This window comes from Urocitellus parryii, chromosome 9 (genome assembly GCF_045843805.1).
Source record: "Urocitellus parryii isolate mUroPar1 chromosome 9, mUroPar1.hap1, whole genome shotgun sequence".
Lineage (NCBI taxonomy): Eukaryota > Metazoa > Chordata > Mammalia > Rodentia > Sciuridae > Urocitellus > Urocitellus parryii.
In genome coordinates this window covers 10,772,766-10,794,358 of record NC_135539.1, presented here as the reverse complement: position 1 = coordinate 10,794,358, position 21,593 = coordinate 10,772,766, and the positions used below count along the sequence as shown (strand labels likewise).

The 21,593-nt window shown below is 45.4% G+C and overlaps 1 protein-coding gene and 1 non-coding gene across 7 annotated transcripts in view; both read right to left on the bottom strand.

The window, feature by feature from the left end:
• Positions 1 to 1,886: 1,886 nt before the first annotated feature.
• Trnat-cgu (transfer RNA threonine (anticodon CGU)) lies at positions 1,887 to 1,958 on the bottom strand. The gene has a single exon. It is a non-coding gene; the product is annotated as a tRNA-Thr (tRNA).
• Positions 1,959 to 15,744: 13,786 nt separating this feature from the next.
• The window catches only part of Mrtfb (myocardin related transcription factor B), a 157,492-nt gene continuing 151,643 nt past the window's right edge, over positions 15,745 to 21,593 (bottom strand). For 5 of the 6 annotated variants that reach the window (XM_077802986.1, XM_026409237.2, XM_077802987.1 and 2 more), the window contains one exon: positions 15,745 to 21,392. In XM_077802986.1, coding sequence (XP_077659112.1) covers positions 20,857 to 21,392 — 536 coding nt within the window. In that variant the 3' untranslated portion in view covers positions 15,745 to 20,856. The remainder of the gene's footprint in view (positions 21,393 to 21,593) is intronic. The other variant, XR_003302649.2, reaches the window with a different exon arrangement.

The window sequence follows — 21,593 nt, the reverse complement described above, 5'->3', positions numbered from 1 at the left end:
GGCTCTTTTCAAAAGAAGAAGAAGAAGAATGGATGCACCAGTGGAGAGAGCCATCATTTGCCTATTTCAAATCTGGATTGTTCTAATATGCCTGTGTTCCATCTAATAGGCTGTGTGTGTGTGTGTGTGTGTGTGTGTGTGTGTTTTCCTTCTTTCTTTTTTTTTTTGGCACTAGGTATTGAATAGAGGGGTGCAGGGGTGCTTAACCACTGAGTCACATCCCCAGCCCTTTTAATTTTATTTTTTAATTTTGACACAGGGTCTCGCTACATTACTTAGGGCCTCACTAAGTCACTGCTGGCCTGGAACTTGGGATCCTCCTGCAGTGTGCGCCACCACATCCAACAATGACAACTTCCTCCTCCTTCTGTTTCTTTGATAGGGAGGATTTGTAGGTGACAAATTACCCACGTAAAACCGTTGTCTTGAAGAAGATCCAAACATTGTCCAGGGTAAGAAGGGAAGGAATCCTTTCAACAGCTTCCCTATTCTACTTCTTCACCATAAAGCAACAACAGTTATTTTGGTTTACCTCCTTCTCTCCATTCCCTGGCTGCAGCATCTCAGGCCCCGCCGCCCCCCCCCCCCAACTACAAAGTCAGAACCTGCTTGTGTGTGTGTGTGTGCTCTCACTCACACTACTGGGCATTGAACTCAGGCATCCTTTATCACTGAGCTACATCCCCAGCCCTTTTTATTTTAAAGTTGGTCTTGATAAGTTGCCCAGGCTGGCGATCCTCCTGCCTCAGCTTTCAGAGTGGCTGGGACTATAAACGTGTTTGGCCAGAACCTGCATTTTAAAGTGACCCTCAGGTTGAAATGTGAGAAGCTGCTCACTATTTTTGTGTGCATTAACTTATATATTTATATATGAACATACACATACGCTCCTTCCTGGGTTGAGGATGTGGCTTTAGAATGTGGCTCTTGGCAGAGGAATAATTCTCAAAGTGTGGCCTGGGAATTTTGCAATTTTAGCACCATTCCAGAACTTGTTAGAAATGCAAATGACCAGTCCCCGACCCCAGCCAGTGAATGCAGAAGATCTGGGGGTGCTAGCCTGCCGTCTGTGTTTTAACAAGCTTGCTACAGGCTCAGCTTCCCTAGCTCCTCCCTTGCAGCATAGGAGAGCCTCCTCTGGTCGGGCTGGTTCATCAAGATATGCAGAGTCCAGTTCCACCAAGCACACAGCAGGAGCTCCATTAATACTTTCTGCAGTTAGAAAGCTCAGCCTGACCTAGATCACGTGATCTTCGGTTTACGAGGCCGACGCCTTCCCCATTAGGAATCTCAGGGCGCCAGCCAGACGCCCGTTTTACGGAGGGGCCAATGGAGGCTCTGAGCAAGAGGTTTCTTTTCTCAAGTCAGAATTTCTTCAAGTCTGGGCAGGGCTCCCGCCCTCCCTCCCGAATTGCAATGCCTACAGTGGATTTCCTTTTAAAAATAGCAGCCAGACAGACACCAGCTGACTCTGGGTGTGGGCTCCATGTCAGGCAACCGCAGTCCTCTTATTGGGGTGGATAAGATTGGATTTTAATGTTCAGAAAAATGTGAAGTGGCCCGTAAGCCAGCTAAGTGCCACCAGCCAGGTGGGTCTGCTGGGGTGACCCCGGCCCCCGGAGCTCTGCACCTTCTCCCAGAGGTTGACGTCAGTAGGGGCCGTCTGCCAAGTTCGCTGCCCAAGCTGGACCACGCGGCCCTCCACCTTCTGCAAGACCTCGAGGGAGCAGCGATTAAGGCCAGTTAAAGAAAAAACGATCGCACCCCTAAGCATTTCAGGGAAAGGATTAAAGGCGGAATCGGGGGCGTAGAGGCCCTGCAGGAACCCTTTGGAGAGCTCATTTCCGCCTAAAAATTCTCACCCCCCCTGGATAAAGGATCGCGGCAGGCACGGACGGGGTTCGAACCCGTGATCTTCGGTTTACGAGACCGACGCCTTACCACTTGGCCACCGCGCCTGCGTTAGAATGGCGGCCCCGCGATCCTCTATCCTGGCGCCGCTCCCGCGACCAGCCCGCGGGCACGAGCGCGGCGCGAGCGCGGCCCCGCCCCTCGGCCCAGCCGGGCGGGGCTTCGCGGACGCGCGCCGGCGGCTCCCCGCCCCCACGGCGAGTGGGTGTCCCGGGCTTCGCTGGGGCGGCGTCCCCGGAGTCCCCGCGGGCTGCCCAAGACGCGTATCTGAAAGACCGAGCCAGTAGGGAGCCTGTTGGGTCTCGGAGTTCAGGGTTCGAATCCCGGCTCCGCCGGAGCTCGAGCGACCTGGCTCGGCTGGTCTCGGGAGCTAGATGGCAGCTAGTGGCAGCTAGATGGCCCCCGGAAGCGGAGGGGTGACGGCCGTGGTCAGGATCAGCCCGACCGCGGGGCCCACCGTGTCGCCCTGCTGCTGGTCGGGAGTGAGTCCGGACATTTAATAAGATAAGCCCCCACGCTCCTTCCCGCAGACTCCCCTGTTGGCTTTCGGTGTGTCCCTGGTCCCGGGACCAGAGCAGCGCCACTCCTCGGGTCCAACCCGACGGGATGAATGCAAAATTCTGGGTGCAGCCCGGCCCCTGGGTTTCGCGGGTGGCTGCTGCTGTGCACGGTCTGAGCCCCACCGCGCTCCAGGATTCATATTCACGGATTCCACCTCGTGTTCTTATCCCGATCGACTTCCCCGTCCTCTGCACTTTGATGTTTTCGTGTATTAATTAATGTGCGCTGTGCTAATCTAATGACTCGTGTGTAATACGGTATGATCACGATTAATACAAGCACGTGTAACTTAATAAACACGCGTTCTGTTACTCAACGTGTTGCATAATATCGACGCATACGGTAAATTATACACCCTGAAACATGTACTAAGATTCATGTGATCATGATGCGTGAGTGGGTTACCTTATCCCCTTTAATAGCCCCATGGCTTTCGGCTGAGTGTTTGCACAAGGGATTTAATCTGTTTCTGGGAGCTAGACGTTCGGTTGACTATTTTTTTTTCTTTTTCCTGCAAGAACATTCTACTACATGTGTCTCTGCTTGCTGGTACCAGTGACACCATATGATCCATAGAGACATCTATTAAGAATGTCCCCAGCTCAACATGCAGGTACAGAGGCAAGGAGGAAACTTCAAAATAACTAAGATCCTGTGTTCCCAAGTGGCTTTAAGGATCAGTGTTTGGGCAGGTGAAGAGAAAAGGCACAGGTATTTTCCCTCCAGACACGGGGACTGCAGCCCTGAGAACTTGCACCTGGAGTGTTTAAGATCCAAGTGCAAATCCCCCAAGCAGCTCCTTAATTAAAAAAAAAAAAGAAAGAAAGAAAAAAGAAAGAAAGAAAGAAAAAAACCAACATGATGATCCAGACCTGTAATCCCAGTTGCTTGGGAGGCTGAGGCAAGAAGATCTTAAGTTTGATGCCAGCCTCAGCAATTTAGGGAAACCTTGTCATAAAAGCAAACTGAAAAGGTCCTGGGAGGGTATCTAGAGGTAGAGCCCTTGTCTAACATGCCCCAGGCCCAGGTTCAAGTTCCAGCAACACGAAAATAAATAAATAAATAAATAAATTGGAGAAAATTTTTAGGATTAAAACACAAGTGAACGCCGAGGGGTCCGTGACAAACGTTGGCTTCATTGTCCTCCTCCTCTGTTGTTGTTGTTTGTGGTTGGTGTGTTGGAATCACTGTGCAGAAGCCGCAGGGACTTATAAAAAGTGAAAAGAAATTAGCAAATGAGGGGAAAATCACAGGGCAGCTGAGCCTAGAACTAACTGGAGGGGAAAATCAGATTTTAAGAGGTAATTTTTTTCAACTTTTTCTTCTGAGATGGAGGGAGGTGAGAGATCAGGGACATCAGGCACGTGAAAGGGTGTGTGCATCTGGGGGGCAGACAGGACGCCTTAGATACCCATAGGTCCAGCAAGGTGCAGAGGTATCTGACCTTCTACGAGCCCTAAACTGCAGAACACGGGTGCCAGGTGGAGGGTGTAAAGAAGCCCCGAGAGGTTGCAGATCATGGACACCTGGGACCTCGTGTCCCACGCCCTCATCCCAGAGTGCCTGGGAGAGGGAGGTTCTCAATAAATATGGCCGAAGGACTCAACCTGCGGGACTCTCTTCCAAGCAGTCCTGGGACTCTCGTAGGCTGGCACCCTCTACCTGTTTCAGTGGTGAACTTCGATGCTGGCCGGTGCTGCGGGTGAGTCGTGAGGGCACGCAAATAAAAGTGACCTCATCTCGGGTGCTCGGATGCTGGGGTGGGAATCAGGGTAGCTGAAGCAGGTGGTGTCTTAAGAGAGAAAGTGTCAAAACTGATCTGGTGGCAAAGCCAGGTGACGTGAGGAACACCTTTGATCTGTTTCATCTGTATCATTGAGTTGCCTCAATATGAATAATTTATGAGCACCTACCTTTCCTTTGTGTTAAAAGGTAGGGACTGTTTTTTCTTAAAATACATACATATAGCTTTTAACCTTTCCCCTGCTCTTTCTTGCATGGATTTCCTATGCCTGTCTCCAAAATAGGAATTTGAGTGCTACTCGGGCTCAGACCCGGGCTAGGGGCTCGAGGAACGAGCTCTTACCGAGCTACACCCCCAACCTCACCGGGTTTGGAAAGGACCTCCTGAAGGGCCACAATCCCTCCAAGCCCTTTTCCCTTCCTCCCTCCCTCCCTTCCCTCCTGATGGTTTGTGATTCACCTAAATCCCAGTGAGATGCAATATCCATCTAAAGCGGTTTGGCCAAGTCAGGTTTGCTTGAACACTCGTTTTCAACCAAGTGTCTCCAGGGTACCCCTCTCGGGGACAGCCTGTGGTCAGCTGAAGCCTCTGTCCTGGCTCCCTGGGCCTGTGTTGTGCCCTCCACAGAGCAAGGAGGAGCAGCAAGGGCCACCCCAGTCTACGTGGGGGCACCTGTGTTTTCTCAGTCACATCTTGGTCCAGCTGGGAGTCTGCCGGAGATTCCCACTGATGGTGCAGTGGTGCCCCCCCCAGATCTCGGTGAACACAGATGGATTGATTGGGTGGGTCTGGGTGGGGCCCCGGGTTCGCCTATCTAACCTCCCCAGGAATAGTAGTGCTGCTGGTTTGTGACCTGGATTACAGAACCTCTGAAGATGGTTTCAAGTATTGAAGTTTTTGCTCATGGAAGTGTGTGTGTGTGTGTGTGTGTGTGTGTGTGTGTGTGTGTCGGGGGGACTCCTCAGGCTTGGATTGAGGTCACCTGAGGTACTAACAGCAGGCTTTTAACTAATACACTAAATTAAGGCTTAATTTAAAGTGAGCCACTCACAGAATCCCAGCCCCTGGAGGCAGGGACTGCCTTGTGAGTGACAGTTTAGCTCTGGCTGGTTGAGTGGTGTAGGGCAGGGAGAGTGGGCCACCTGGGGCTGGGCGGTGTCGCACTGTTTAACGTCCTACCAGAAACACGGGGGTCCAGGCACCTCCCATCCTGCACGTCCTGCCTTTTCCAATTTTAGCCGTGCTGGAGGGCATGAGGTGCCCTTGGCTTCTCTGCATTTTCCTGGTGACTAATGTTAAGCACCTTTTCAGGTGCTTGTCAGTCATTTGTTCTGTCTTTTGTGATGTTTCCACTCAGTTCCTTTGCCCATGTTTATAGTTTGTCATTCACTATTGAATTATGAGTGTCCGTTTACACTGGACAAGTTTTTCAGGTATATATATATTATGAATATTTTTTTCCAATCTGATATTTCCTTTTTTTGTTGTTGTTACTAGGGATTGAACTTGGGGTGTTTAACCACCGAGCCACATCCCCAACTCTTTTTTAACCTTTTATTTAGAGACAGGATCTCACTGAGTTGCTTAGGGCCTTGCTGAGGCTGGCTTTGAACTCTTAATCCACCTGCCTCAGCCTCCTGAGCCACTAGGATTGTAGGTATGCGCCGCTGTACCTGACTTTTTTTTTTTTTTAATTTCCATTTTCTTTTTTTTTTTTTTAATATTTATTTATTTTTTAGTTATTGGCGGACACAACATCTTTGTTGGTATGTGGTGCTGAGGATCGAACCCGGGCCGCACGCATGCCAGGCGAGCGCGCTACCGCTTGAGCCACATCCCCAGCCCCTAATTTCCATTTTCTTAATGGTGTCTTTTGAAGCACAGGGAATTTAAGTTTTGACAAATTCCTACTTAGGTATTAATAGTGCTAGAGATCGAACCCGGGACCTCCTGCATGCTAGGCAAGCCCTCTACCATTGAGTTACATCCCTGGATCTTTTTTTTTTTCTTTTCTGCTCCTTGCTTGGTGCTGGTTCATCAAGATTGCAAAGCTTTTCTCCCAAGTTTTCCTCTAGAATTTTTCTCGTTGAACGTTTTACCCTTAGATCTACAATCCATTCTGAGTTGGTCTTTGTGTGTGTGGAGGTAAGACTAACGGCTGGGTATTTTTTCCTCCACATGCGTGTCTACTCGCTCCAGCACCATTTGTGGAGATGACTGTCCTCTCCCACTGAATTGCCTGGGCACCTTTGTTAAATTCCGCTGCCTGTGCCTGTGGGTCTGTTTCTGGACGTGGTGTCCTGCTCTGTGCCCTGGAGGTCCATCTGGATGCCCATTACCGTCTCATTATTGTCATCTTTATCCGAGGACCCAAGTTTTGTAAATCTTCCAACTTTATTCTTCCTTGGCAAAATCATTTTGTCTCTTCTCCACTTTTTGCATTTCCATGTTTTGGAATCCACTCATCAGGGGGTATGAAATGCCTCCTGGGACTTGGGCTGGGATGGCCTTGGATCTATAGGTGAATTGAGGGGAAATGGGTGACCCAACAATATGGTTCTCCTCTTTGTGACTGTTTCATTTCCCAGTTGTTTGCTGCTGATGCTGGGTCTTTGGTTCTGTTTTTGTTTTGTCTTTGGCATTGCATTAGGTGGATTTCCTGCGGATTCCTCCCCCCACCCCCAGGGGAGGAAAATCGCTTCCTTTTGGTGCTGTCTAGGCAAACCCCCCTGCCAGGTGTGGTCCTGTGCTGGTCTCTGCAGAGTGCAGCACAATGTGCTGCCTGTGTAGCCAGGGACCTCCCAGCCTGGAAGGAGGTGGTGATGGCTGGCTCAACACCCTTAGTAAATAATGGTGGCCACGCACAAAATGTTACTAAGACAAAAAAAAAGTCCACTTTTCTGCAGAGAAATGGCAGCTGTGTAGGGCATCCTGGTGCCACCGCGTCCAATCAGTCTTTGAACCTCTCACCTTGGCACCTTGTTTAAATTGGTTCATTCCAGAACAAGATCAAGTTGGCAGCTATGAATAATAGTTTTTTTTTCTTTTTCCCCCTCTTTCCTTTTTATCCCCCCCCCCTTCCCAGATAAGCTCTAGAAAGGTCAATCAGATTATCTGAGGTACAACATTAGCATGCTGCGTGGGCCGCGGGTTGCTGTATATAAGGAGTGGTAGACAGTAACAGAATAGAAAGGTATTTGTTTTATCAATCCTGCATGTAGCAGAGAACTTCTCCCTCCCAATCTTTCCCCCCTCCAAGATGACAACTGTTATGAGTTTATTTTGTCTAGTTACATATCTTTTTTCTTTGCTTTCATGTGGCCATGTATTATCTATAGAAATGGGATTATTTTACCCACAGATGTCATCGTACTGCACATATTTTTTTTCCCCTTTCAATACTTTATTCACACAAATTACTCAATACAATTTCACTCTATGGGTTCTTAATCAAGAAAATGACAATCCTTAATGTTAGGCACTGCAATAGACATGATCAACTCACAGCCAACAATTCTAGATTAATTAATTCATAGCAAACAATTCTAGATTAATTCTAGAAAAACACTTAATCATGATAGGCTAATGACAGACTTGCCCTCTGCAGGCTAAATTCAAAAGTCTTAAGCCTTAGGCTTTATGTCCAGCAGATGCACACTCACTTAGACGGTGGTGGCCAGGTCCGGAACCAAGGCGGGCCTTTCCTGGTGAGGAGTGGACGACCGGTTGAGGAGAAGGTCATAGGGAGGAGTTGCGGCTCTCGCCAAGGTCCAGATGAGGAGGTAGAGTTTGAGAGCTGTGAGGATTGCGCAGAGGATCAGGAACGATGACAAGGGATGGATGTCGGGTCCTTGCCAGGCTCTCCAGCTCAAGTGTACCCTTGTTTCAGCTGGCTGAATCCCTGTTCATTTGCTCTATTACTTATACTAAATTTTGGGGTTTTTTTTGACACCCCCCTCAATCCTTATCAGCTATCACTGGATTTCTCGATATCATTTACCCTGGGGTCATCTCTCATACAGCACATGTTTTTAACAGGTCGTTTTTATTTTACAACGTATTGGAAGGCCAGTGGGTTCCCCGTGGCTCCAGTTCCTTCCCCCTTCCCTGGGTTCTCATCCATTAGGTGACTGGACCAAGGTTTTCAATGGTTCCCCTGTGGCTGGCCACCTAGGTTGTCTCTGGTGTCTTTACTGCAGCACATTCTATTACGCGCTTCTGCACACGTGTCTCCATGGCCTGTGTGGAGAGTTCCTGAGCCCGGGAATCGGGGCTGGCTTCCTAAGGTAACTTCTCTGTCTAGGTTTCCCAGCTTTGAGCCACAGTTCTGTAACTACCGCTAATGGGTGAGTCAGCTGGCTGTCAGTCCCAGGGCTGGGGGACAGACATTTGATCTGGTGGAGCCTCATTTTTAGCTTGTGTGGGGTTGGGGATGGAGGCAGAAATAATCAGCCCCATACTTTGTGTGACAATGTGGCTGGGGCTTCCCAATGGGTTGACATGTGTTATGGATTTTGGTGTATTGGTATTAAACCATACAAATTCTTCTGGTTCTTTTCAGTGTTATGAGCTTGTAACAATATACAAATGTTAAAAATTGGTTCCTTCACCTGTATTGACGCTTCCTGTAAATTGCTATGAGCATCTCACATGATGGTGTGTTTTTCTTATAGGAAAAAATCATTTATTTTCCTTTAGGTTTATTGATATTATGTAATATTTCAAAATCTCAAAACTTATGTTGTCCAGGGAAGTTATTTTGATGGATAGGAAGGTAGATGGATAGAGACCTTTTTCTAGACCTTGTATGTTAAGATCATTGTTACATAAATGATACTTGATCTTCCAGGTTGCAAGATCCTGGTTTGCATTTTTAAAAAACCAATATAAAATGTTGTTGAAAAACTTCCCAGTAACAAGCATTAATTCATGTATGTGCCCCCTGCCTCCACACCTTTTCAATCTAGGTGTCAAAGCACTATATTCCCAATTAAAGATGGAATATATGTGCTGAAATTTTAAGTGACTGTTTAAAAATGTCATCTCCTGTCATCAGACACCAATTATCACCTCCCCGGCTCTTGGTGTGGGAGGTGATTATTCCCAGGGCGGTTCTTGGCAACCTGAAAAGATAAACGGGTGGAAGGAAAGGAAAACAAAATGTGCTGATTAGTTTGCTTAGAGCCCAATACATGCATACATATATACACACACGTATGTGTTGTATATAAAAATATGATAAATAATATATCATAAAACACACTTACTGTATATATTTTGCATTTCCCTCTTGTGACTCTGCTTGAGTGTAAAACAGGTAAAAATGCCAAGCGGGAAATGCGACCTTTCCCTTTTTCCTCCTGCCCTGTGCATGCGTTAGTGCGTTTGTGGATCTGTGAATAGGAGTTCATCAGCAGCTTTTCTTGCTGCTGCTCATGGTTCTTGAGAAGTGGTGGTTGTGTCCTCTGGGACAGTCTCCATGGCTTGCTGGACGCTGGCTCGCTGCTCAGGAATGGTTTTCCTTGGGTGTTTAAGCTGTTGCCAGTCACCATGGTGTATCAGTGCTATTAAAATATCACAAGGAAAAATCTGCATATGCTTACAGCCAGACCTCACCTTGTCTCAAACAAAACCCACCAGTTCCATCTGGTCGCTAAACCACTAAGCCACATCCACAGTCCATTATTATTATTATTTATTATTATTATTTATTTTATATATGATAGCAGAATGCATTACACAGCCCCTTCTTATATTTTATTTAGAGATGGGGTCTTGCTAAGTTGCTAAGTGCTTAAGTGGCTGAGGCTGGCTTTGAACTTAAGATCCTCCTGCCTCAGCCTCCAGACTCTTCATCTGCTTTTGAAATCCTTTCCTTACACACCCCCCATCACCTGCTGCCTTCTGTTGCTGTGGGCTCATTGGCACAGCTGAGGATTTATGTGACTGGCATCCAGCCGCGGATTCCCTCTGCCTGGCGCTCTGTAACCAGCATCAGTATCTCGAGGCCCGTCTACTATTGGATGCTAAGAACCCATCCCTTGCTGGAGCCCAGTGGTTTGGCCGTGTGAGTTGCTTCCAGTGTCTGGCTGTCACACATCACAGCAGTCTTATTTGTAGGTGCAAATGTTGGACACATGGAGGTTTCGCTGCCCTGGGGTAGATACAGCGGTGGCATACCTGTGTCACACGTATAGCTTTCTAGGAAATGGACGGACTGTTCCCAAGTGGTTGTGGTTGTACCATTCCCACCCGCAGTGGAGGGCCGTCTGGCTCCTTCACGTCATTGTCCCCGCTTGGCCACTGTTGTCTTTCAGCCTTTCCCATGAGGGTCTAGTGGTGTCAATTTTCCTACCTCCAGTAACTGAGCGTTTTCATGTGTAGATTTTCCTTTATCTTTGAAGTCTCTTCAAAGGCTTCATGCATTTTATGAGGTTGTTTATTGAATTTCAAGAATTCTAGATAGATCTTAAATATGCATCCTTTATCAGTTATTATTCATAAATATTGCTTTACCACTAAGCTACCTCTTCATCTCTTTTAATATCTGAGGCAGAATCTGTTAAGTTGCCCAGGCTGGCCTCAAACTTGTGATTCTTCTGCCTCAGTCTCCCAAGTCTCTGGGAGTAAGGCATGCACCACCACGCCTAACAATTTGTTTTTTAAAAGTTGTTTAGAAACTTTGTGGTCATGAGGGATATTGGTCAGTAATTTACTTTTTTGTAGTAATGTCTTTATTTTGGTCATTATCTTGATGTTGGCAACGTATTCTAAATTAGGAAGCATTCCTTCCTTTTCAATTTTCTAGAAGAGTTTGTGTAGGACTAATATTTCTTCCAAAAATGTTGATGGCATTTGCTAGGAAAGTCATCTGATCTTGGGTTTTTCCTTGTGAAAAAGACTTCTCACTGTTATTATTTACTGGGCAAGTCAGTATATGGATCAAAGAATAAATCAAAGAGAATACTTTGAACTGAAAAATAAAAACAGTATCAAAAGGTGTGATGTGCTGCTAAGGCAGCAGGGGAGGGGACAATTTTTAGCACTCAGTGGTTATATTAGAAAATAAGAGGGGCCTTAAATCAATGCTATTCCCTCCTTTAACTAGAAAAAAATGAGGGTCCCTAGTTGTATTTTTCAAGGACATTTTCTGTTTCATCTAAGTTGATGAACTTATTGATGGTTTCCCATGAAGACTTTCTGGCCCTGTTAGTCACTGTGTTTAGATGAAACTGGCAATGCCACCTCGCCTGTTGTTGGCAATTGACCTTTTCTCTTCATGGTTTCTGTGGTAGAAGTCGGTCAGTCTGATTGATCTTCTATGAGAATCTGCATTTCATCCCCTGGACTCTCCTCCAAATCTTCTGTTTTCTAGTTCATTGATTTCTGTGCTGATGGTTATTATTTCTGTTCCCCTTCCCTGCTGCCTTGGTAACACATCCCACTTTTGATACTCTTTATTTTCATTCAGTTCAAAATACTTTTTTAACTTTGAACTGTGGGTTCTATTTGGTTTTGAAATATTTAGGGATTTTCCCAGGGATCCTTCTTTTATCATTACCCTTTTCCTAATTTAATTTCATACTTTAATTTCACTGCGGTCGGAGAACATATTTTGTATAGTGTTTTTTTTTTTTTTAAATACAAGTGCATTGAGACTTGTTTTATGGCCCAGGAGATAATCTTCTTGATAAATTCTTCATGTGCCTTTGAAAAGAGTGCAGACTGTGTTGAGGAAAGTGTTTTATAAATGTCAGGTCAAATTGGTTGCTAGTATTGTGGATTTTCTTCTTATCCTTCATAATTTTTTTTTTCTTTTTTTTTTTTTTTTACTTCTGCCACTAAGAAAAGGGATTGAAATCTCTGACTGGATTTTTCTCTTTGACGTTCTGTGATCTACCCCACCCCCCATTGTTTTGAATTGGTTAGGTATGTAAACATTTAGTATTCTTTTGTCTTGATAAATTTATTGCTCTGAAATGGCCATCTAAACCCTGGTAATATTTTTGCTCTAAAAAATTTCTGAAATTTTGTCTGATAACACTAATCCATTGGTGGAATATTTATAACACTGCATACCTTTTATTACATGTTTACTTTTTGTGGTGCTGGAGGTCAAAGTTGGGGCTTCGAGCATGCTTCGTAAATGGTCTACTGCTGAGCTCTACCCCAAGCCCTCTGTATTTTTACTTTTGACTTACACCCACCCCACTTCAAATGTTAAGACATAGGGGTGTGTGTGTGTGTGTGTGTGTGTTTGTAGGCAACATAATTGGATGTTTGTACATTTTGAAAATCTCTGCATATTAATTGGGTTACTTATGCCATTTACATTTAGTGATAAATTTAAACCTAACCATATGGATAGTTATCTCCCTGTTGTTTTTTTTTTTTTTTTTGTCGTCGTCTTTTTTCTACCACCTTTGCATTTGTTGACTTTATTGTTCCATTTATCCCTTGCTTGTCTTACTAGCTATGACTGTCTTGTTAGTTTAGTACTTGCTATAGGATTTAGTATAAATACCTGTAACTTACCATAGTTGTCTTTTAAATGATGTTATACCAATTTGGAAAAAGTATATGCACTAAAGTGTGCTCCCATTCCCCACCATATGCCGTTTTTCTCACATTTTACATGTTAAAAATACCACACAACATTGTTATTTTTTTGAGATTTAAGCCCTAATAAAAACTGTTATGCCTATGTAGTTACCATTTATTGTTCCTAAGTTCTTTGTAGATTCAGATAATGTCATTTTCCTTCTCTCTGAAGGACTTTTCCAGAATGGCCACATGGTTCCACGTTTCCACGAGCAGTGTCTCACTATCGTCTTGATTATTCTAGTGATTGGAAAGTGGTATACTATGTGGCTTTGATTTTTGATATAAAAGCATCTTTGTGCATGTATTGGCCATTTGTAGAAACCAGAGTTGATTCCTTACCCATTTTAAAATTGGGTCTGTCCTACTGAGTTGTAATAGTCCTGTGAGGGAGGCTGTTACATCATGTGACCAGTGTTTTCCCCTCCTGATTGGTTGAGGCACTGTCAATCACCCCCCCCCCCATGATCTGGCTACTCTTAAGTTGCTGAAGACAGTAGCCCCAATCTTGAGGGTAGAAATAATGCAACCAATGTGTCTTCATGCGCAGGTGTGCCTTCTGCAGCCCCATGGATTGAGCTACGCTCACCTGTTCCTTTGTGATATTACCCTCTTGCCCTGTTTGGGATAGAATGTTCCATGGAAACGCCCCTTGTGTGTCCCCTTCTCTTACTCTGCCCTTGGGTGTGGCCTTCCTAGATGTCAGTCAACCTGCTGACAGTGGACATCGTGAAGATAGACTCGGCCCCCTGAAACCTGACCCCTTGCCCCATTTGAATGGCTTCTCAATAAAAGGGGTCGGCGCGAGCTCCCTTGCCCTTTCTGCGGACCCTTAAGGTCAGAGGAGCTGTCACAGGACCCCCAAAGAAAAAGGTCTCTGTGTCCTGTGTGGTTATTTCACGCAGCGCAGCTCCCCTGGAGTGACCCCCGAGTGTTTTTGTCGCCAGGAGCGCGGCAGTCCTGTGCATGTTTTAGGTCAGATCCTGTTAGATATGATTTAAACAATATTAATCTTCATGGACATGAGATGTCTTTCCGTGTATTTGTATTTATCTCAGTAACACATTATAGTTTTCAAAGTGTAAATCTTATAATTTTCTTGTTAGCTCCATTCCTAAGTATTCTTTTTGATTTGTTAGAATAAATTTTTTTGTCCATGGTTTATTCATTATTAACATACAGGAATGCAGTGGGATTTCATATCCTGTAAATTACTATGTTTAATGGTTCTCCAATTGGATGGCACAGGAGTTTGCAATTTTTGCGTTGTGATTTTGCGTGTGATTTCCTGTTAACGTTCTCAAATCTCTTACAAAATTTGAATTGCTGTGTCAATTTATGTATACTCAAGTTTGTTAGCTATTTTATTTTTGGGGGACCAGGGGTTGAAATAAGGGGCATTATAGCCACTGAGCCACATACCCAACCCTTTTTCATTTTTTGAGACGGGGCCCCTCACTAAGTTGCTTAGGGATTCACTAAGTCTCTGAGGCTGACTTTTGAACTCAGAAATCTTCCTGCCTCAGCTTCTCCTGAGCTACTGGGATTACAGGTGTGCACCATTGTGCCTGGCTGTTGAGATATTTTAAGAAAGTGAAACCACTAGCTGGGTGCAGGGGCTCACATCTCTAATCCCTGCAACTTGGGAGGCTGAGTCAGGAGGATCATAAGTTCAAGTTCGAGGCCAGCCTCGGCAATTTAGTGAGAGCCTGTCTCAAAAAGGGCTGGGGATCTAGCTCTGTGGTAAAGCATTCCTGGGTTCATTTCCCAGTACAAATAAAAAACATTTGTTTTAAACCACCACAGTTCTGCAGACATTTTTTTTTTTTTTTTAGTGCTTAAAGAATTGTAAGCAAGCCACTGTACCCCCCCTCAAGTGCAGATGAGCTCCCTGTGGCGTTATTTTCTCTGCCTGGAATAGTTGATGTTCAGTGTGTCTCCTGGGGGGCAGGATCTGTGTGGTGAAACGGGGTGGGGGGCCCATTGTGGATGGGTTGGCCCTGTGGAGGCATCACGACTTGCCCTTCTGTCCAGCTGCTCCCCTGCACCTGGTGTCAGTGAAGGTTTTGCTGTTTGGGTGAATGGGATTGATGGTCTGACCCCCTCTTCCCCCGCCGATTTCTTAATCAGATGGCAATGTCAAAATTTTGGCTGTCAACCAAGTTTATTCATCATTTTGTTTCTTCCAAGCAAAGAGGAAAATATGGTACTGTTCTCCTCAAAACTATTTTACCTTAGGCTTTCAGGTTGAAATTAAGGCTCATCTCAAAAAAACAACAAAACAACCTGAATTGTAACAACCATGTTTTATAGCTTATAAAAATGTCTTGGTTGCTTTTGGAAGTTGGTTAAATTGAAGGGTCCAATGCTGAGTCATTTAGGGTTTTAAAATTTTTTTTTTGTACTGGGATTGGATCCAGGGGTGCTTAATCACCAAGCCACATCCCCAGCTCTCTTTAAAATTTTGAGACAGGGTCTCACTAAGCTGCTGAGGCTGCCTGGAACTTGCCATCCTCCTGCCTCAGCCTCCTGAGCCCCTGGGCTTACAGGTGTGTACCACCGTGCCTGGCTCTTTCAGGAATTTTGTTGGTGTTTATTGCCATCAGAGTGAGTTGGTTTTCAGTGGGCATGTTGTGCAGTATGATCTGTGTCAACCCCTAGTGAGAACTACATATCTCACCCTCTTGCGTTTAGTTGATGCCTCCCCATGATTGTGGAGGAAAGCAATGACTGATGTGAATCATGGCGGTTTTCAACGTGGGCTTGCAGGTCAGGGTCTAGGACCTGATCTGTGAAGCACCCTGACGCTGCCCTTGCTGTGCTGTTGTGGGCTGTGTTCCTAAGGTGGCATTTTCTCCCCAGTCTGCGGCAGCCCCACTGACATATAGGGCGTGGTCTCTGCTCTGCACAGGAAAAACCACAGTACATCAAAAAAAATTTTTTATTTGAGACACAAAAATGCAAAATCGCTGAGATATATCAAACATTTCCCGATCAGCTACTATACTGCCACTATGTACAAAAGATCTGATGATAAATGTGCGCACATATAAAAATACAGTATGCTTCATCTATGTACAGTACATGTGCAAAATGTATGGCATTCAGACATGATGTGGAACTGGTTTCAGGGGTGCAAAAAGCAAATGAAGGCATCATGGTTTAAAAAAAAAAACACAATAGAAAGGCAATACATGAATGGACCCCCGACTGCCATAATTTTTAAATTTTTTAAACTAGTGCTATAATGAGCAGGGCTCTGCAGATTGGTATCTTTCTCCTTTTTTTTCCCATAAAGTGAGATGCTAAGACATAACGTGACAATGAAAATAAGAGAAACACCTATCACGCTGCATTTCTATTGCAAGCAAAAAAACTGATTCCTACAGGGGAAGGAAAAAAAAATTGTTGTTACTATTGAATATGTACTACTCCTAAACCAACAAAGCAACTCTAAACTATTTTACATGAAAATAGAGAATATCTACATCTGTGAAAATTACAACCTTAAATGGATAATACCTTTTTGGGACTGATATTTTGAGATCTCCATAGTCTCAAATTTTAAATAAAAAGTGCCTCCTTTTGGCAAATACTTGGCAATGCCTTTGGTTCCGTTTTAAAGCATTTTGCATCACTATGGGTTGCTTGAGGTCAAGTACTCTTGGTAGACTCTAAACCTTTTCCTAAGTGCTTCCTCTTCCTACCAAATTAGCAAGATTTCTTACAGCATAATGCAGAGAGGTAATTGTTCTGTTGGGGATTCTAGACACCTGGGTAAAGCTTAGTCTCAGCAGTTGGCATGAAGCTCTGTTACCCTGTGGCTGTGCTGACATCACCAATGGCTGTTTTGCTGGAGTCCAGGTAGCACCCGTGGATCTGCCTGCCATCCTGCTGTCACCAAACTCCGGTGCTTCCCATCACGTTCACAGAGCAATGTATGTGCATGGAGGATGAAGCTCTTTTGTAAACACGTGCAGCTTTTTGATTTACAGGCCTTAAAAAATCTCAGGTAGAAACCTTTGCAAGGATGCATTTTCTCAGATACTGCAAGAAAGGGTGAATGGGGAAGAAACATGGGCCTGCTTATTGCCACATGGTCACGTCACAAATAAGAACAGCAGCCCAGAAAGATTGTTCAATGAGCAAGTGATCAAAGATTGAACCAGAAAAAAAAGACTATTTTAATTGTTACTTTCCAGTTTTGGTTAAAGTCGCTTAAAAGACTGGCAGAAGTACAGCGAGGGTGCTCTCCAGACACACTTATGAACTTCGTTGGCGGTGCTCCTCGACAAGCCTAACCTTCCAGTTCATGTTCTTGGATCATCTTGTGCTAATTCTGCATCCTCTGGGGCAGTGGGTCAATTGCACTTGGCGTTCTGTTGCCAGTATTTGACATTCATGTGTATAGTGAATGATAGTGAAAAAGGGAGCTGTTGGTGAATCTGATTAAAGGACCTCGTGTTCTCCTGCTGGTGACACTGAATACCTATTCTCTTCAAATGTCCTTAAAGTCTCCAGTGTGCCACAGGCTCCTGCCTGACTGGCCAGGTACTTCTGGGGCTTCGACCTCATGGCCTGCAGAAATGGCAGGGAGGGTGAATGCTGACATGTGGGTTCCTCTGACATTTTCAACCCTGCCATAGTGCTCTGCCACCTCTGAGCTCAAGTCCTTCTCATCATCTGTGGGGACAGCTGCCGTGACTTGGTCAGCCTGGGAATTCTGAAAGGACTCTGAAGATGGCTGTGCTGCCTGGAATGACTGGGAGCAGGGGTGAGGGAAGCCCAAGCTGGCTCTGGCCACAAAATGGGAAACGTCTTCCTGTGCGCCACTGGGTGTCTGGACTGCATGGCCTGGGGACGCCACCTTATTTCTGTGACCTTGCCTTCTGTAGGCAGCAGCTGGGGCAGCACCTCTGCCACTGTTCCTGAATAGCACTCACAAGCCGGCAAGTGTCAGTTACACGGGTCACAGAACCCCATGGTTTTTAAAAAGGTAATTTAAATAAGACCTATTAATATTACAAAGATATTCATGAAACACATAGTAACTTCACAAAAAAATTCCACAAATTCTGAATCTATGTAGGTATGTGGCAAATCCTATAAGGTAGCTTGCACATTTCAGGGAAGATGCTGGAACATGATCTACCAACGTCGACCTAAGACAACTCCCAGGAGACGCTACAATGAGATGTGCAGGATGATACCCCCCCCCCCCCCCCGCCAGAGCCTTTCTAGGAGCTTCAGCATCGTTCTTTTTATCTACCCCACCCCCAATAAGTTGACCTGATTACAGTAGAAGGGAAGGTCTATGCTACTGTGTTGAGACTATGCAGGGAAATAAGATGGGTGTGACAATGTTTCTAGGCCTGTTTCCTTGGCAATGGAGTACTTTGCAATATGATGTACAACAGCAGCACATCTGAACCACACACATGCATAGCGAGAATTCGACTTTGTCCTCTTTTGTCCTGTGCTTTAATGGCTATGAAACTAGCTTCCAACAGCAGAAAGCCACCTTTAGTACGTGCACATCACCTCTGCCAGGTCAAAGGCCTGGTGTGCAGAGTGGTCTTTGGTTGTGTCACATGCGTGCCAACACACTGCCCATGTGCTCGCCCTTACATGGACATGGGGGTGAGGCCCTGGAAAGTGGCACTGTGTCCCAGGTGCCTGCTGGCTACTTGGGCTGGGAAAGGGGGGCCAAGTGGAATGGTGCGAGTGGGATGGCTGCTGGCGGGAGGTGCTGCAGGCCCACTGCCTTCTGGAGGACGAGACGCTGCACACCAAGGCTCGAGCGCATGTAGGCTGCTCTTTGACTACACACTGCTAACAAGCCGGCATTCTTTGTGCTGTGTGATGTGTTTCTGGAGAGCAAACTTTCGGTGGTGTTTCAAGTTCTCAGGTCCCTACTGATGAAGGGACCCGAGGGCTGGAAAACGATCTGTGCATGCAACTCAGGATTATGGAACCAGGAAGTCACCCAACAGGCGTTAGGAGCACAAGGTGTTCAGTTGCCTTCTACAGTCCCACTGCTAGTCGGTGCTAATTAACACACTATTAAGATCTGAACAAAGAAGGTGCTTGGAGACTGGACCTGATGAACCCCAGACAGAAGCCCTCAGAAAATCCAGGGCTAAGACCTTCCATAGGGAAGGTCACTTCCCAAGTGATAACCTGGCTCTGGAGACCATCCCTACCCGGGAACTGACCTGGGTCCCATTAGCTATGCTGGGAAGCCCTCATCTGCCTGGGTGGGAGCTGGTCATAGACTTGCCGTACCCTGGGGTGGGTTGCCAGTTTCATCACTGACTACGTTGAGCACAGTGGCCTCTGCCTTGCATGTCAGCACCATCAGCACCTTCAAGCCAGAAAGTGCAGTTAACAGAGGGCTCCAGGGAGCTAGTGTTGGAAAGGTGGACTTTTCTTACATATAGTAAAATTTATAGACCAAAAAAGAATTATATTTTTAGGCAAAACGCAAACCCAGAAATGATTCACAAATTCTTCCCAAACAATGGGTCAGGCTGCCTCTTGCGTGTCACTTGTGTGGAGCATCCACCATCTAATGACCCAGGAATCAACCTGGCCCTTGGGCCTACACAGGGTGAGGAGACGGCACAGTGTCATTATTTAGTAAAGCCCTCCACCCTTGTTTGGAAGATTTCAGTTTTTTGTTCCATTATTTACATTTTATATATACATAAAACTACTAGATCAAAATAATTTGGGAAATCTTGTGATAGTTGGCATTTCAGAATTTCTTAAACTACTTGACAAATGTGATAGTTTTTTTTTAAATATAGAAAAACATTAATAAAACCTCCAGTTTTTTGATATTTAGGCTTGATAATATAGTGAGAGCTTGGGTAGGACATCCAGTTACAAGCCTGTAAAATGATAACCAGGGACTGGTGACAAAGACGGCCAGAGCTGGGATCTGGTGGCCGAGCTCATGGACAGTCTAACTTGGACTTGAGGTGGGAATGTCCTGGTCCTGGTTCACAGAGGACTTTCCCCTTACCTTCCATTCTTCTAATTCACCAGCTCAGAAAGACATTTCATGCTAGCCTTTTCTTGGTTCATTGAGATGGGTCTGGTTACCTGAAAGTTAGTCAGCAATTCTTTAAATATGAAAATACATGTGGCTCAAGTACTCTAGAAATATTGAGTTCTTAAAGTAGGACCACTGGATACCCATTTCCTTACCCTAACGTCAGCTATACAAGTCACAAAGTCAGAGTGTACATATAAATGCCTAATATACACATTAAAACCAATCGAATCAACCCAGAGGGCTGCTAATAGAATTTTCAGTGTTATCAATATACCTGGACTTTTTACAGTGGATTGTCTGACAATATCTTGTAGACATATGGTTGTGGTGAAATATCTTCCATTTAAATTTGGAATTCTAAAGTAAGATTCCAAAAATTGCAAAATAAACTACAACAACAACAACAAAAAAATCACAGGTTTCTGAGTGGAGCAAAAGTCTTCCTTTGGAAGCTGTCGCACCAAGCTGGGCAGCCCTCTCCACTCTCCAACCCCCCGCTGTGCCCGGCTGGCTCAGGCCATCTCTAGGAAGTGGCTCCTACAGAGACCTCTCCTCTCCCTCACTGCGGCCTTGGTTTGTGAGTGGAGCTGTCTGCCTTTTATTTAGGGTCCCAGTGACCACAGAGGTTTACATGTAGTTGATTACCAGAGAATCCTAGTGTCATTTTCCTGCATGTCTTACCCTTTCTTATGTCTTTATCTAAAGGTACTTTTCCTTCTGTACTGCAGTCTGGAGAACCAGGCGAGTCTTCTTGGACTAGTGTTTCAGAAGGCCCTGTGCCATGTTATATTGTAGGAATTCACTGCTGAATGCAATGAAAGGTTTCAAACTTGGTTTCCAGGCCTTGACCTTCTTAGCTACTCTATCACATGTTTTAATTGCAACAATGCAACTATGGATCTATCTCTAAAAACTGACCTCTTAGAATCTTCTTCATATTCTGAAACCTCATGAATTCTGAGACAAGCAGCCTATGATGTTAGTCCCATGGCAGTGGGAGGTCCTGTGGGTCTAGAAAGTCCGCAGAGAACACGCTTGGTGCAGTGGTGCTGAGGGGAGTGAGCCCCGAGGATGTGTTGGGCATGGTGATGTCCAGCCACTCCATGCTGTCCAGGTGGGAGTCTGAGAGGTCGAGAGACAGACAGGGAGCCCCTGCGGCACACTGGGCCTCGGAGGTCTCCATGGGTGAGTGTGCGTGGCCCAGCATGCCAGAGTGACTCAGCAGCTCGTTCTGGAGATCCTCGATCAGGGAGAAGGGTTCCCTGTCTTCACTGCTACTTTGTAGTGGAGCCATTTCACTACCTGAAGGTAAAGTTCCGTCCAAGAAGGCTTCTAGTTGGTTCTCTAAGCTGGCGGATAAACTACTCATAGGTTCTAAGGACACAGGTGGTGCCATTTGAACTTGGGGTGGTGGCCGGGACACCACTGTGTTGACTGGCATGGTGGTGATGCTGGCTGTCACTGGCCTCATTTTGGAAATTGGGGAAGGCTCTTCTTTTATAGGGAGGGAAATCTCTGGAAAATAATTGAAGTAAAGATTTACTACTATTTTAAAATTTCTATTAGTAGGGCAGTTATTTTGCTATTTTGTGACTCTTATTCTCACCCCTCTTAGAGATGAGAGAAATGCTATTCGTCAAGTTTAATCCTTGATAATCTTTAGGATGATGAATCATTTTAGCTAAATAGATAACACATCAGAATGTAATAAGCTTT